General features: G+C 47.3%; 1 protein-coding gene across 1 annotated transcript; it reads left to right on the top strand.

Annotated features, from left to right (window-relative positions):
* Positions 1-1,010: 1,010 nt before the first annotated feature.
* LOC136469918 (uncharacterized) lies at positions 1,011-1,388 on the top strand. The gene has a single exon (XM_066467935.1). It carries the CDS (start codon positions 1,011-1,013, stop codon positions 1,386-1,388), a length of 378 nt encoding a protein of 125 aa, XP_066324032.1.
* The last annotated feature ends 15,226 nt before the right edge of the window (positions 1,389-16,614 follow it).

Genomic DNA, 16,614 nt, shown 5'->3' with positions numbered 1-16,614 from the left:
TCCTCCATAGCTACATCAGACGCTTTTCCGAGATGAGGAATTCTATTCCTAACATCATGGAAGCTGAGGTCATCTCCTCCTTTGTCCGAGGACTCCATCACCATGACCTCGCTCTAAGTTCAATCACAAACCGCTAATAGGGATTAGCGAGATGATTACGACTGCCAACCAGTACATAGACACCGAGGAAGCCAAGGTGCGTTTCAATGAGGACGTGGGCACTCATCGCCTAACACACCACATTGAAGATCGCCTCAATGACTAGCACCACAGTGACTACCGCTATGATGACCGCAGTCATCATTGGGACAGCGGCCGTGATCGACTCAAAGGATCCAAATCTGGCCAATATTGCTACTGCCGGTCAGACCACATCATCGCCTCCATTGATGAACCTTGAGCCAAGCGCAACGACGATGATCAATACAAGAAGATCCATGATGGCCCATACCCTCTCCACAAGAATGTCAAGCATAAGATGAAGGATTGCCTCAGCTTAGCTAAGGAGTTCCAGGCCAAAAAGCCGGACGATGACAACAATGATGGAGCCGGAGGCCGCCGACCACCTGGGGGCAACAATAATGCCTTCTAGGATAATGACAAGGTGGTCACCACCATCTTCGAGGGCCTTGCCTCCGCTGAAAGCAGAAGAGAACGGAAGCTCACCGCCCATCGAGTGCTCACCGTTAACACGAAAGACACCGCCGCCAACCCTAGCTATCGCCCCTGGTTCGATGTCCCCATCACTTTTAGCAGGGCCGATCAGTGGGTGGACATCCCTTACATAGGGCGTTTCCCCCCTCATCCTCAACGCAACCATCTAGAAAGTGCTCTTCAGAAAAGTGCTCGTCGACGGCGGGAGCGCTCTGAACCTCCTCTTCGCCGGAGCCCTAAAGGAGCTAAGGCTTGGGATAGGAGATCTCACACCCTCTGACTCCTCCATCTAGGGTGTGGTACCTAGTAGGGCATCCAAACCACTTGGAGAGATCACCCTACCAGTACAGTTCAGCATGGCAAGCAACTACCGTGTTGAGCACATCAACTTTTATGTTACCGACTTCAACACCGCCTACGACACCATACTTGGTTGGCCAGCTCTGGCCAAGTTCATGGCTATACCACACTATGCCTATCTGGTGCTAAAGATGCCTTTACCTATAGGAGTCCTAGCCCTACGAGCCAACCTCTTTATCACCTACGCATGTGAGACAGAGAGTCTCGCCCTCGCTGAAGCCACCGACCTCTCCATCCAGATGGCCAGTGTGGTCACCGATGCCAAGACAGTGCCCATCGATGACCTAGAGATCCCATCATTGGATCCTCCTTGCACCTTCACCAAGTCCAAGGAAACTAAAGAGGTCGTCCTCGGCCTCGACGACCCCTCCTAGACCGTGAATAATGGGGCTCACCTCGACCCCAAATAGGAAAGCGCACTCGTCTCCTTCCTATGTGTCGCACCCAATTTTGCAAAGCAAAACCAAGTACTCATATATGTGCGACTTGGATGTCCAAACACACACATATATCACAAATTGCAATAGTATCAAAGTAAAGTACTTATTACATCGCATATCTCATCATAAAGTTAAATACAAAGTTTGCTCGAAGGCAATATTATTACAAACACAGCAGAATAACTAGCCCAACTGCCACAAGGACTCCAACTGGTGAACATCTCCCTAGTAGTCCTGGACATCGTCCGGAAACTCTTCATATCCATTATCTGGTACCCATCCGGGATTTTCATTGGATGTAAAGCAAGTGTAAGCTCACCATGCTTAGCAAGTATAATAAAGGGATCTATGAGGCTCAGATAGGCTTGACACTGTTTGACTGCGGTTCGCAATTTTAGTTGATCAATTTTTTTAGCAACCTAAATTACTACTTTAATGAACAGTCCCAATTCCCAAGTGGTATTAAAGTATCAAAGCTTTATCTCATAACCCATCCATCCATCAACCACAGTAACCACTAATCTCAAAGGACCCAGACCGCTCGTATCCGTGAGCACAGCTATTATAACAGGTTAATTATTTCTACAGAAATTGTACATCTTTACCCACCGAGCCATGATTCCCAATGCCAGGGTTTGCAAGACCCACTACACCTCTTCCTAGGAAGTGTGGTAGAGTTTCACTATGAAACCCTTAGCTAGTTGCACTAACAGGTCGTAGCTACAAAGGAATGGCACCCGTGGGCATCGCAGCACAGTGCACACCCTAACAGAAAAAGGAAAGATACCCTCTTACCCCTTATTAGAGCTACAGACGAGCTAGTACAAACTAGATAATAGGTTAAAGTCAGAGCCATTTGACACTCGGGGTTGTATGGTCCCTCCTAGGTTGCCGCTTCAGGATTAAGTCCTTATGGAGAGGCACTAGAGTACTCAACCCTATACTCTAGCCCCCTATCTATTGCTAAAAAGTTCAATTTTATCACATTGCATATAGTCTTTAAATATGTTTAACAATTACTTCATGTTAAGCACTGCAGCATCTATCCAAAATGCCTACCCAATAAACCCAGGTATCAAGGATATGTGGTACAAGGAATCATCTAGGTAAAGTCCTTAAAGGCAATTCAAATTAAACTCATGCATGAATGTAAGTGGTAGTAGTTCATAGGTAACAAGGGGCCTTTGGTACACTTGCCTTCCTCAAAGCTGTCCTGGGAGTACTACTGATCCTGCTAGGGGTCCTCAGTCACCTCGAATGGCTCACCCTCTAATTGTGATCCAATTATCAATCAAGCATCATTCCAATCATTACATGCATACAAGATAGAACTCCATTAGAATAGTACACCAAATAGTGAAAACATATGTTGAAAAGCTTACAGATCTATTCTACGCATTGCTATGAACACATGAGCGAAAGAATCACTCAAATTAGACTTAAAACATGAAAGTTATGCATGAAATAAGATGTAATGGCAATTTTGTAAATAAACTAACCTATTTTTGAATTAAAACAATTAAAAATCTGAATTTAAATGAAATTTGGACCTAGCATACTATTTCTGGAAATGATAGGGTTCTAAACGAATAAAATTAGGACCAAAAAATAATTATTTTGAACTAACCAGGACTGCGGGTTGATTCACTAAAAACCAAGGGGCTATTTTGTAAAACTAGCATGGCTGACCACATGTTGACCGGGGCTGCTGACTCATCTGACATGTGGCGCACTGTGGTTCGCTCGGTGCACCACATGGCGTGGACCAGTGCTGACGTAGGCACGGTGCGCCGGGTCCATGGTTCATCGTGGATCGGCCACTTAAGTCCAACCAGTATCTAATCTAGGCCATCCATGCTAGATCCAACGGCGCAGGGGTGAGGGCCGGGTGGTGGCGCACCAGGGAAGAAGCCCATGGCGGCAGCGCCATGGCTGGCGATTCGGTGCTTGCGGAAACGACATTCTACGGCACCATTTGACCATCTAGGGGCACGGAAAGATGGAGATGCTCATCGTGAGTCGTCTAGAGGGGAACGCAGCATCCAGGAAGGCTCCGAAGCTAATCATTGATGGCGGCCATGAACTAGAGAGAGAAAAGGCGCATGGGTGAAGGTGAATCCGGGCGAAACAAGGCCAATTCGAGTAATTAGGGGTACCTTTAGCTGCGGTGAAACACGGTGAGGCCTCGGGTGGCTTCGGTGATGGCGTTCACGCTCGAGATGGGGGGGATTCACCGGTGGCGGTGGCTCACGGCAGTGGGCAGGGGATGGAGAAGGGCAGAGGGGAGGGGCTCGGCCTTTATAGGTGGGCGGCAGCGGCGTACAAGGAAAGGGAGCAAGGCGGGTTCGGCGCTTTCCATACGGGCGCCGATGGCCTTCCATCGAAGCCGCGCCATTGATGGCAGAGAAAAGGAAAGAGCGTCGGGGAAGAAAGGAAGGTGGACGACGCGGCTGATAGGTGAGACCAGCGTGCAGTGAGGGAGAAGGGAGTGGTGCATGCGGGCGAAGCCGAGGCGGGCCGCGGCTGAGCTGGGCCAGGCGAAACGGTGGGCCGCCGAGCTGGCTGGAAGGGCCGTGTGCGGGGGGGGGAAAGAAAGTCTCGGCAGCAGGCTAGGCCGCACGGGGTGCGGGCCATAGTGCTGATGCGGGGCAGGCCATCGGTTGATGCCAGCGTGGAAAAAAAAAGAAGGGCTGGGCTGGGCTGCTTCGGTTGGGCTGAAAAAAAGAGAAGATGAATTCTTTTCAAATCCAATTTTTTTTCCAATTCTATTTTCTCCATTTTAAGCCAAAATCAAATAAGTTTTGAATTCGATTTTCAAATCATCTAGCCCTACACTCAATCAAAAACCATATGATTTGGCTTGAATGCAACAAACAAGTTTCTAAACTTATGGTTTATTTTATTTATACAATATTTATTATTTGACCTATGTTAGAAATACCTAGAAAATGTATAAATAGGGCAAGAATTTAATTGCTAATTGTAGTAGAATTTTGGGTGTTACAAACCTACCCCCTTAAGATGAATCTCGTCCTCGAGATTCGGATGGTTCAAAGAGATTGGGATAGTTAGTTCTCAGATCTTCCTCTCTTTCCCAAGTTGCCTCATCCACTGAGTGTCTATTCCACTGAACCTTGCACATTCTTATTATTTTGCTCCTTGTGATTCTCTCCGCTATTTCCAGGATTCTTACTGGATATTCTTTGTATGATAGATCCCCTCAGATATCCAGTTCTTCCAAAGGTAGTTGTTCCTCAAGTACTCTCAAACATTTCTTAAGTTGTGACACATGGAAAACATCATGAACACCTGAGAGCTGCTCCGGTAACTCTAACTGGTAAGCAACTTCTCCTCTCCTGTTGATGATCTTGAATGGTCCCACATACCTAGGTGACAACTTTCCCTTGGTATGGAATCTCTTTACTCCTTTCATAGGTGAAACTTTGAGATAGACAAAGTCACCAATTTCAAATGCCAAATCTCTTCTTCTTGTGTCCGCATAGCTTTTCTGTCGGGACTGTGCAACCTTTAGGTTTTGCCTTATTGTTTGCACTTGTTTTTCTACCAGCTGCAAAACATCTGGTCCAAAGACTTGGCTTTCCCCCGTTTGATTCCAAAACAATGGTGTTCTGCACTTCCTGCCATACAATGCCTCAAACGGTGCCATCTTAAGACTCTTTTGGTAGCTATTATTATAGGAGAATTCGGCATATGGTAAACTCTTATCCCAACTTGTCCCATACTGCAGAGCACAAGCTCTTAGCATATCCTCTAAGATCTGATTTGTTCTCTCAGTCTGTCCATCTATTTAAGGATGGTAAGCTGAGCTAAAGTTCAACTTCATATCCATTGACTCATGCAATTTCTACCAAAAATGTGATGTGAACTGTGTACCCCTATCCGAAACAATCTTATTTGGTACACCATGTAAACATACAATCCTTTCCATATATAACTCTGCTAACTTTGCACTCGAATAAGTTACCTTGACCGGAATGAAATGGGCCACTTTTGTCAGTCGGTCAATAATCACCCAGATAGAGTCAAATCCTCTCTTTCTTCATCCATTGGATCCTCCAACAAGTCCTCTAGAGGTTCCCCCATGGGCACCTCCATAGGTGGTTCCTCCTCTTGGTTCCTTAGAGCCTCCACAAGGTGTGCCGGGATACGCTTGCCCAAAGTGAACCTGGTCCTCCTAGTGGGCATCAGGATGGTCCTCTTGCGTAGGGTCTGCTTGGTACGGGCCATCTACAAGAATGAAAAGGTTGAGTATTAGAACAAAATAATTTTTGGCAACAGATAAAGAACAGAATATAAGCAAAAATTTTATAGCAAAGTAAAGGTAGTAAAATAAAGATAATGAAATCCTAAAAACGTCCATTTCTATCTAGGTTGTTCGTCCTACAGTCAGTTATAGCTCTGATACCAATTTGTCGCACCCAATTTTGCAAAGCAAAACCAAGTACTCATATATGTGCGCCCAGGATGTCCAAACACACACATATATCACAAATTGCAATAGTATCAAAGTAAAGTACTTATTACATCGCATATCTCATCATAAAGTTAAATACAAAGTTTGCTCGAAGGCAATATTATTACAAACACAGCGGAATAACTAGCCCAACTGCCACAGGGACTCCAACTGGTGAACGTCTCCCTAGTAGTCCTGGACATCCTCCGAAAACTCTTCATATCCATTATCTGTTACCCATCTGGGATTTTCATTGGATGTAAAGCAAGTGTAAGCTCACCATGCTTAGCAAGTATAACAAAGGGATCTATGAGGCTCAGATAGGCTTGACACTATTTGACTGCGGTTCGCAATTTTAGTTGATCAATTTTTTTAGCAACCTAAATTACTACTTTAATGAATAGTCCCAATTCCCAAGTGGTATTAAAGTATCAAAGCTTTATCTCATAACCCATCCATCCATCAACCACAGTAACCACTAATCTCGAAGGATCCAGACCGCTCGTATCCGTGAGCACGGCTGTTATAATAGGTTAATTATTTCTGCAGAAATTGTACATCTTTACCCACCGAGCCATGATTCCCAATGCCAGGGTTCCGAAGACCCACTACACCTCTTCCTAGGAAGTGTGGCAGAGTTTCACTATGAAACCCTTAGCTAGTTGCACTAACAGGTCGTAGCTACAAAGGAATGGCACCCGTGGGCATCGCAGCACAGTGCACACCCTAACAGAAAAAGGAAAGATACCCTCTTACCCCTTACTGGAGCTATAGACGAGCTAGTACAAACTAGATAATAGGTTAAAGTCAGAGCCATTTGAAACTCGGGGTTGTACGGTCCCTCCTGGGTTGCCACTTCAGGATTAAGTCCTTATGGAGAGGCACTAGAGTACTCAACCCCGTACTCCAGCCCCCTATCTGTTGCTAAAAAGTTCCATTTTATCACATTGCATATAGTCTTTAAATATGTTTAACAATTACTTCATGTTAAGCGCTGCAGCATCTATCCAAAATGCCTACCCAATAAACCCAGGTATCAAGGATATGTGGTACAAGGAATCATCTAGGTAAAGTCCTTAAAGGCAATTCAAATTAAACTTATGCATGAATGTAAGTGGTAGTAGTTCATAGGTAACAAGGGGCCTTTGGTACACTTGCCTTCCTCAAAGCCGTCCTAGGAGTACTGCTGATCCTGCTGGGGGTCCTCAGTCACCTCGAATGGCTCACCCTCTAATCGTGATCCAATTCTCAATCAAGCATCATTCCAATCATTACATGCATACAAGATAGAACTCCATTAGAATAGTACACCAAACAGTGAAAACATATGTTGAAAAGCTTACAGATCTATTCTACGCATTGCTACGAACACATGAGCGAAAGAATCACTCAAATTAGACTTAAAACGTAAAAGTTATGCATGAAATAAGATGTAATGGCAATTTTGTAAATAAACTAACCTATTTTTGAATTAAAACAATTAAAAATCTGAATTTAAATGAAATTTGGACCTGGCATACTATTTCTGGAAATGATAGGGTTCTAAACGAATAAAATTAGGACCAAAAAATAATTATTTTGAACTAACCAGGACTGCGGGTTGATTCACTAAAAACCGAGGGGCTATTTTGTAAAACTAGCATGGCTGACCACGTGTTGACCGGGGCTGCTGACTCATCTGACACGTGGCACACTATGGTTCGCTCAGTGCACCACATGGCGTGGACCAGTGCTGACGCAGGCACGGTGCGCCGGGTCCATGGTTCACCGTGGACCGGCCACTTAAGTCCAACCGGTATCTAATCTAGGCCACACGTGCTAGATCCAACGGTGTAGGGGTGAGGGCCAAGCGGTGGCTCACCGGGGAAGAAGCCCATGGCGGCGGCGCCATGGCTGGCGATTCGGTGCTTGTGGAAACGACGTTCTAGGGCGCCATTTGACCATCTAGGGGCATGGAAAGATGGAGATGCTCACCGTGAGTCGTCTGGAGGGGAACACGGCGTCCGGGAAGGCTCCAAAGCTAGTCGTCGACGGTGGCCGCGAACTAGAGAGAGAAAAGGCACATGGGTGAAGGCGAATCCAGGCGAAACAAGGCCAATTCGAGTAATTAGGGGTACCTTTGGCTACGGTGAAACATGGTGAGGCCTCGGGTGGCTTCGGTGACGGCGTTCGTGCTCGGGAGGGGGGGATTCACCAGTGGCGGTGGCTCACGGCAGTGGGCAGGGAATGGAGAAGGGCAGAGGGGAGGGGCTCGGCCTTTATAGGTGGGCGGCAGCGGCGTACAAGGAAAGGGAGCGAGGCGGGTTCAGCGCTTTCCATACGGGCACCGGTGGCCTTCCATCGGAGCCACGTCATTGACGGCAGAGAAAAGGAAAGAGCGTCAGGGAAGAAAGGAAGGTGGATGACGCAGCTGACAGGCGGGACCAGCGTGCAGCGAGGGAGAAGGGAGCAGTGCATGCAGGCGAAGCCGAGGCGGGCCACGGCTGAGCTGGGCCAGGCAGAACGGTGGGCCGCCGAGCTGGCTGGAAGGGCCATGTGCGGGGGGGGGAAAGAAAGTCTCGGCAGCAGGCTGGGCCGTGCGGGGTGCGGGCCATAGTGCTGATGTGGGGCAGGCCACTGGTTGATGCCAGCGCAGAAAAAAAAAGAAGGGCTGGGCTGGGCTGCTTCAGTTGGGCTGAAAAAAAAAGAGAAGATGAATTCTTTTCAAATCCAATTTTTTTCCAATTCTATTTTCTCCATTTTAAGCCAAATTCAAATAAGTTTTGAATTCGATTTTCAAATCATCTAGCCCTACACTCAATCAAAAACCATATGATTCGGCATGAATGTAACAAACAAGTTTCTAAACTTATGGTTTATTTTATTTATACAATATTTATTATTTGACCTATGTTAGAAATACCTAGAAAATGTATAAATAGGGCAAGAATTTAATTGCTAATTGCAATAGAATTTTGGGTGTTACACTATGTGCCAACGCTGATGTGTTTGCTTGGAAACCTATAGACATGCCAAGGGTACCACAGGAGAAAATCGAGCACTCCTTGAATGTCTCACCGATCGCCAAACCGATCAAGTAGAAACTCTGACGATTCGCGCCAGACAAGAAGGAGGCTATTAGGGTAAAAATAAAATGGCTCCTAGCCACTGGATTCATAAAAAAGTGTATCATCCTAAGTGGTTAGCAAACCCTGTTCTCGTTTAGAAAAAGAATAAAGAATGAAGAATGTGTGTTGATTACACTGATCTTAACAAACACTGCCCTAAAGACCCCTTCGCTGCCTTGGATAGACGAGGTTGTAGACTCCACCACTAGCTATGAACTGCTCTCCTTCCTCGACTGTTACTCTGGCTATCACCAGATCTCCCTCAAGGAAGATGACTAGATCAAGACATTGTTCATCATGCCTTTTCGAGCATACTGCTACACCACCATGTCCTTCAGACTCAAGAATGCTGGGGTGACATACCAAAGGGCCATCCAGATGTGCCTCGGTCAACAGATAGGCCACAACATTGAAGCTTACATTGACGATGTGGTCATCAAGTCCAAGACCACCAATAATCTCATCGCCGACCTTGAAGAAACGTTCGCCAACCTAAAAAGGTACCGATGGAAGCTGAACCCTTCAAAGTGCATCTTTGGAGTTCCATCTGGTATACTCCTAGGCTACATCATCAGTGCCCGCCTCATTGAACCCAACCCCAACAAGGTCTCCGCCATCACCAACATGAAACGGCCAACATCCATTAAGGATATATAGAAGCTTACAGGTTGCATGGTTGCTCTCAGCCACTTTATATCATGCCTCAGCAAAAAGGGACTACCGTTCTTCAAACTCCTTAAGGCTTCTGAGTGCTTTTCCTAGTTGGAGGAGGCAGATATAGCTTTTGAGCAGCTCAAGTTGTTTTTAACGAAGCCTCTGATCATGACGACGCCTCAACCAAATGAAACTTTATTGATCTACATCGCCGCCACTTCTCGCATTGTTAGCACAGCTATCGTCATTGAACGTGAGGAGGCCGAGCATGCCTACAAGGTGCAATGTTTGGTCTACTTCATTAGCAAGGTCCTTAATGAGCCTAAAACTCGTTATCCTCATGTCCAAAAGCTCCTATATGCTATTCTAATCACGTCACGCAAGCTCCACCATTATTTTGAGTACTATAAGATCGTCGTGGTCACCGAGTTCCCTCTAGGGGACATTCTCCGCAATAAAGAGGCTAACGGCCACATTATCAAGTGGGTTGTTGAGCTCGGCACTTACTCCATTGAATTTAGAAGCAGGCCTACCATCAAGTCATATGCGCTTGCTGACTTTGTTGCTGAGTGGACTGAGATCCAAGAGCCCATCCCTGCTACTTGACCCGAGCACTAGGTGATGTACTTTGACGGTGCCTTCAACATCAACGGTGCTGGTACTGGCATTTTGTTCATTACACCGACCAAGGATAAGCCCCGATACGTTCTCCAAATACATTTTCTAGCCTCCAACAACACCGCCGAATATGAAACATGTCTCCATGGACTCCGTATAGCCATTGAGCTCGGCATCAAACTCCTAATGGTATATGGGGACTCTACGCTAGTCATCAACTAGCTCAACAAAGACTGGTCCAACTCCAGTGAGAAGATGGATGCATACTGCACCGAAATCAGGAAGCTTGAAGGAAAGTTCTATGGTATTGAGTACCACCACATGGTACGAGATCAAAATTAGCTCGCCGACCACCTATCCAAGATAGGCTCCTCTCACACCACGATTTCATAAGGGGTCTTCATTCAAGACCTCTTTACGTCGTCTATCAAGGAAGAGAAGGAAGTGCAAGAAATTCCCCTCACCGAGCAGCTGGTACTTATGATACCATCGCTGGTCGCCGATTGGAGGGAACAGTTCGTCAAGTACCTCACCAGCGCCAAAGTACCCACCGACAAGACTAGAATCGAATGCCTAATCTGTCGAAGCAAGCATTACATGCTGGTGGATGGGAACTTGATGAGGAAAAGTGCCAAGGAAGGGATACTGCAGAAATGCATCACCCAAGAAGAGGGAGTGAAACTACTTCTTGAAATTCACTTTGGTTCCTACAGCAACCACGCGGCCTCAAGAAACTTGGTCGGCAAAGCTTTCCAAGCTGGTTTTTACTAGCCCACGGCCATCGCCGGCGCTAAAGACCTCATCCGACATTGTGAAGGATGCCAATTTTTCACCAAGCAAATACACGTGCTGGCACAAGAGCTGCTGACCATCCTAGCTTTCTAGCCCTTCGCATGCTGGAGACTGGATATGATTGGGCCCTTCAATCAAGCACCAGGTGGCTTCTAGTACATGTACATCGCCATTGACAAATTCTCCAACTGGATCGAATACAAACTGCTTGTTTCGACCACTACAAAGAAAGCAGTCGAGCTCTTTGAAGATATCATCCACAAATTCGGTCTCCAAACAGCATTATCACCGACCTCAGAACTACATTTATTGGCCATCGTTTTTTGGGACTTCTATGAAGACCATGCATCTCCGTCAAATACGTCTCCGTTGCCCATCCTAGAGCCAACGGCTAGGTCAAACTAGCGAACGGCATGATACTTGATGCCCTCAAAAAGAGGCTATATTAGAAAGAAGAAAAGCATCCAAGTAGATGGCTCAAAGAGCTACCAGCTATGGTCTAGGGACTATGCACTCAAGCTAGTCGCAGCACCGGTGTGTCTCTATATTTCTTGGTCTATGGCTCAGAAGCCAACTACCAGCGGACATTGCCTTCTGAGCACCTAGGGTGGAACATTATGATTAGGAGCAAGCCGCAGCTATTTGGATAGAGGACGTCGATAGGGTCGAGGAGGAATGCCTGATCACCTGTGTCCACACAGCCAAATATCTAGAAGGCTTGCAGAGATACTACAACCACAACATCAAAGGTCGTTCATTTGCTATCGGCGACCTCGTTCTCCGTAGAAAGCAAAGAACCAAAGGGATGCACAAGCTCTCCTCCCCTTGGGAAGGACCTTATGTGGTCAAAGAGGTTACCCGACCAGGGTCTTACCAGCTATGTGACTTGGACAAAATCGATATCCCCAATTCATGGCACATCGAGCACCTTATACATTTCTATCCTTGAAACATTCCAGATATGTATTCACCACTCCATGATAAATAAAGTTTTGGTCGCCATAATTTGTATCCATTATTTATCCATTATGATTTAATCTCCACTTACGATCATCGAGCTCTAAGCTACTCCTTAACGAACTCCAATATGAGATCACCATAAACACTCCACCGTGTTTCTCTAGATCTCCGAAATGTTTCGCCAATCGCCAAGTAGCACACATTTTGTTCTATGCTCTATGGAGAAGACCCAGTCTCCAATCTCTCCCTACACGTGCTACGGGCTCCATGCTCTATGTTATGGGTGGTCGGCTGTGGTTCCTTGGTCATGCCTGTTCCTCCTACATGTGCACGGGCTCCGTGCTCGACATTATGGACTATGGGCTAGCCAAGGCCAAGAGCCTAGTAAAGATCTAACTGCTCGAATGCTACAAACACTACGTATATCTCCAAGTTATTTCACCAACCACCGAGCAGCATATGTTCCACTCTGTTCTCTATGGAGAAGGCCTAGTCTTCGATCTCTCCCTATACATGCTATGGGCTCCACGCTCTGCGTTATGGGTGGTCGGCTATGGTTCCTTGGTCACGCCTATTCCTCCTACGCGTGCACGAGCTCCACGCTCGACGTTATGGACTATGGGCTAGCTAAGGCCAAAGAGTTCAGTAATGAACTAACTGCTCGGATGCTACTTATACTACATATAATCGCGTTAGGGTTAACACTACAACAATTTTTTCACTGCAATACTAGTAAACTGCATAAACATGCACTTGTCACTTTACAACATTTATACATATCCATAAATGTCTATCTGCGCCCTTGCACATTCTAACTACTCTCTCCAATTAATACAGCATCTCTCCGAGCAGATCATTGGGCTTCGGCATCACTGTCCATCACGCCAAATAGGTCGACATTGCCGACCAGCTTCTTCACTGCGTCTTCCACCTCATCTTCTAGCTGTTGTTGCTCTGTCGCCTCCATCCCTCTAGCGAATTCATCCCCTATCACCTGAAGGTCAATGGCTAGGTAGTGGGACCGAATGACCGCAAGGGCGTGAGTAACGGCGGTAACAATGGCGTCGCGGTTGAAGCTCTTGAAGTTCTCTCATGCCACCTTGCACCTGTCAATGATGGTGTCCAGACATGGCATCCTACCATCGAGCTGAGGAGCCACCTCTAGGTCGACGTAGTCGAGCACCGACTTGACTCTGGCAACCATGGCATCGAGCTTGCTCCGCTGGGTTCTGGCCTCCTGCTCCAACAAATTGAACTATGCCTTGACCCTTCGGTGATAGTCTACAAGCATTGCAAGGGTCCGTCAAGTCAAGAAATTACTCTAGCATTAACTCAGACCATGAAGAACTCACCTTTTAGCTCCTCGGCTAGCTTCTTTGCCTACCTAGTTTTATTATTCTCCTCCTAGAGTTGCCCAATAGTTTGGTGCAGCTGGCCGAGCTCCGCATCTTGCTCTACAAGCATAACCGTCATCAACAACAATATGACTTCAACAATGCAAAAGCAAAATTGCCGATACGCCATACCTTTTCTCTGCTCGAAGACGATCCTGAGCTGCTCGGACTTCTGCTCCAGCTACGTGGAAAGACTCGTCACTTGCTCGAAGCTATGTTCTAGCTACTCAGACTTCCCCCATAGCTACTTGGACATAGTCACCAACTACTCGGACAGAGCCCCCTTTTGGTATTCTAGATCCCACGCTTGAGACTCAGCAAGATCCCGCTTGCGCTGGGCCCTCTTGATGTTTTTCTCCATTAACTTCATCACCTCCTTTAGCTTGGCATTTTCTTCGGTGAGGGGCTCCATCCTTTTGATTAGCTGGCGTCGTTGCTCGGTAGTCCAAGCAATCCCCTACAAATGCACCAAGACTATGAAGCAAAGCCGATCTATAACGTCAAAGATGAGCATTGCAGGCGCCGTACTGACCTTGATTTGCTTCATTACTCCAGAAAGGGTGGACTCTAGTCTCCTAAGCTCCCTGGTGGTGTCCTCCTCCTCAACAACCACCACTTCGTCGCCCCACTTGTAGAGGATTTAGACAGCTTGAGGTCGTGATTCCTCACGCTCGATCTCTTCTACCTCATCCTCCTCCATAGTGGAAGGCACCACTAGGGGGCTCGATGGCTAGACAGCATGTCCAACCATGCCCTCTGTTGCCTTAGGGAGCACCATTTGCTGTTTGGGTGCCACTGGCTTATCCGCTATAGACTCTAGCATGGCGTCCACAACTCCAGCTACCGCCTCCGAAGACCCGGCGGTTTCCACCGTTGCCACAGACATCGCCATCGCCACCAACCGTTCACCGCTGCCAAGTACATCAGCGGTGGTGGCCAACTTCTTCGTAGGACACCGAGCACTCAGGGACTCTAGGATGGGGTCTACCGGCATTGCCTCCACCCTAGGACTAGCCCTCGGTTGCTCGTCAGTCTAGATGGCCGGGGTAAGATCCTCCGTATGCGTCACTCTGCATCAAATCAGCTCGTCAATCACCAAAAAGATAAGGATATGATAGCAAAATAACTCTAAGGCAAGGATACTTATGTGTCGGACTACCGGTACACTTTCCTAAACCGGCACTACTTACCTGAGCCTGTAGACGTGGCCCTAGGGTTGACTCCCGCGCCCTAGGGTGGAGGTCTCATGGCATCCACTATTGGCCTCACCTCCTCCTATCGCTCTAGGACTCCCATCACCTGCTGCTCGAGGACTCCTCTTGCCTGCTACTCAGGGACTCCCTTCACTTGCTGCTCAGGAACTCCCTCCCCTCCCTTCGGTTGCTCTTCCACGCGCGAGCTGTGCGAGGGCGCTTTAGTGCTTGGAGGAGGAGCTACTAGAGCCCTATCATCATTTGACCACTCGGACATCGCCGCCCTCCATGTCCGAGTGCTCTGGTCACCGCCAAGTGAGATGTCGCTCAGCTTGCGGGGAACAACACTCGTTATCTTCCTCTTCTTCTAGGTCAGCTCATCTGCTGCTACCCTCTTCCCTTGGACTTTCTCTGACACCGAGGGTACTCTCTGTCTGACCAGCATCTATGCCTTCGTACTTTGATGAGGCATTGGCCACATCTTCTTTAGGCTGAGCCGGTGGCTGGGCACCTACTGCCTATGGCCAATTGCCCCTCGGCATGCTCGAGAAGTACACCGCTCTTTCCTACAAATGGATCTTTACATAAGTGAATCAGTTCACTGCTTGGCAATGGTAATGGATAAAAAGCATCACGAACAAAATAAATGGGATGGTTACCTGAGGAGCCGGATTTGTATAGTTCAAGGCCCTCGTCTTCCTTGACACACTAAATGAGGCATTTGGAGCGAATAGCTCTATAGCCCACTCTAGCATGTCATCCTTTGATAGCCTCCCCATGCTCTCCTGGGTGCCATCGTTGTTGCCTTTGAAGTCAAAGCCCGGGTGGGCCCTCTCCTTATAGGGCTGGACGTGGCACACTATGAAGCCTGGGTCCGCCGTTAATCTCCACACCTTTTATTAGGTCAAGGAGCTCCCTCACCTGCTCCATGTTAGCATTGCTTGGTTTCTCCAACTAGCTCTTTTGGCTCTCTAGGATGTGGTCGACGTCGCAACGGATTGCAGGATGGCTCTATTTCATGTAGAACCACCTAGCGTTCCACCCCTTCAGCGAAGTATTCAGTGGTATAGATATGTACTTGCTCGCCATCCTATCCTAGAGTTGAAGATATATGCCGCCGACCACCTTGGAACCACCACTGCCCTTCTTCTTCAACTAGAATAGGTGTCTGAAGAGATTGAAGTGTGGCAGAAGTGCATAAAGAAGTGCATAAAGTGCATAAAGATCAAGATGTGCAAGATGGTGTTTGGGTGGAGATTGCACAGACTAATTACCTAGAACTCCAATGGATCCCTCGGGAAAGGATGAATAGGAAATCCTAACCCATGCTAGAAATAATCCTCAAACACCACTACTTCATCAGTATGAGGCATTAGGAAGGGCTCATTGCTAGCTGGCCACCATCTAGCGGTGACTCGGTCAGAAAGAACACCCACCTCCACCATCATGTTGATCTCTACCTCCCCCATCCTCGATGGCACCCATTCCTCATCATGGCTGGCTACAGTGGCCGCCTTCTTCAGTGCCATTTCTCAGATCTGATTTGGGATTGGCGGTGGAAGCGTGTATGGATCTGGAAGAGTGAGGGCTGAGGAGGAAGATGAAGTGGCAAAGTAGCAGAGGTGGGAGCATGGGGTGCGGCGGCGCATTTATATAGCACTCCCCCACTCTTTTGCATTCAAGGGTTTTTGGGAAACCGCTCCACAAATTGCATCCCTCCGAATTCTCCAAAACTGCATGGTGGCCGTTACCTAGACTTCTACGCAACCACAGCCCGTATCGCCCATTTATCGCCGCAATTTGTTATTGCTCACTGAATATTCGCTGATTTCTCCGCCATCTATTATGGCTCAGTACTTACTATTGTACAGCCATTACTCTAGTTTTTTCCCCAGGATTTATTTTCTCCAAGATTTCTTCTTGTGGCTTGGGGACTGCGTTGGCACTATGACTTGGTTCCTCACCGCA

The sequence above is a fragment of the Miscanthus floridulus genome, chromosome 8 (genome assembly GCF_019320115.1).
Source record: "Miscanthus floridulus cultivar M001 chromosome 8, ASM1932011v1, whole genome shotgun sequence".
NCBI classification, from domain to species: domain Eukaryota; kingdom Viridiplantae; phylum Streptophyta; class Magnoliopsida; order Poales; family Poaceae; genus Miscanthus; species Miscanthus floridulus.
This window is presented reverse-complemented; position numbering and strand designations above follow the sequence as displayed.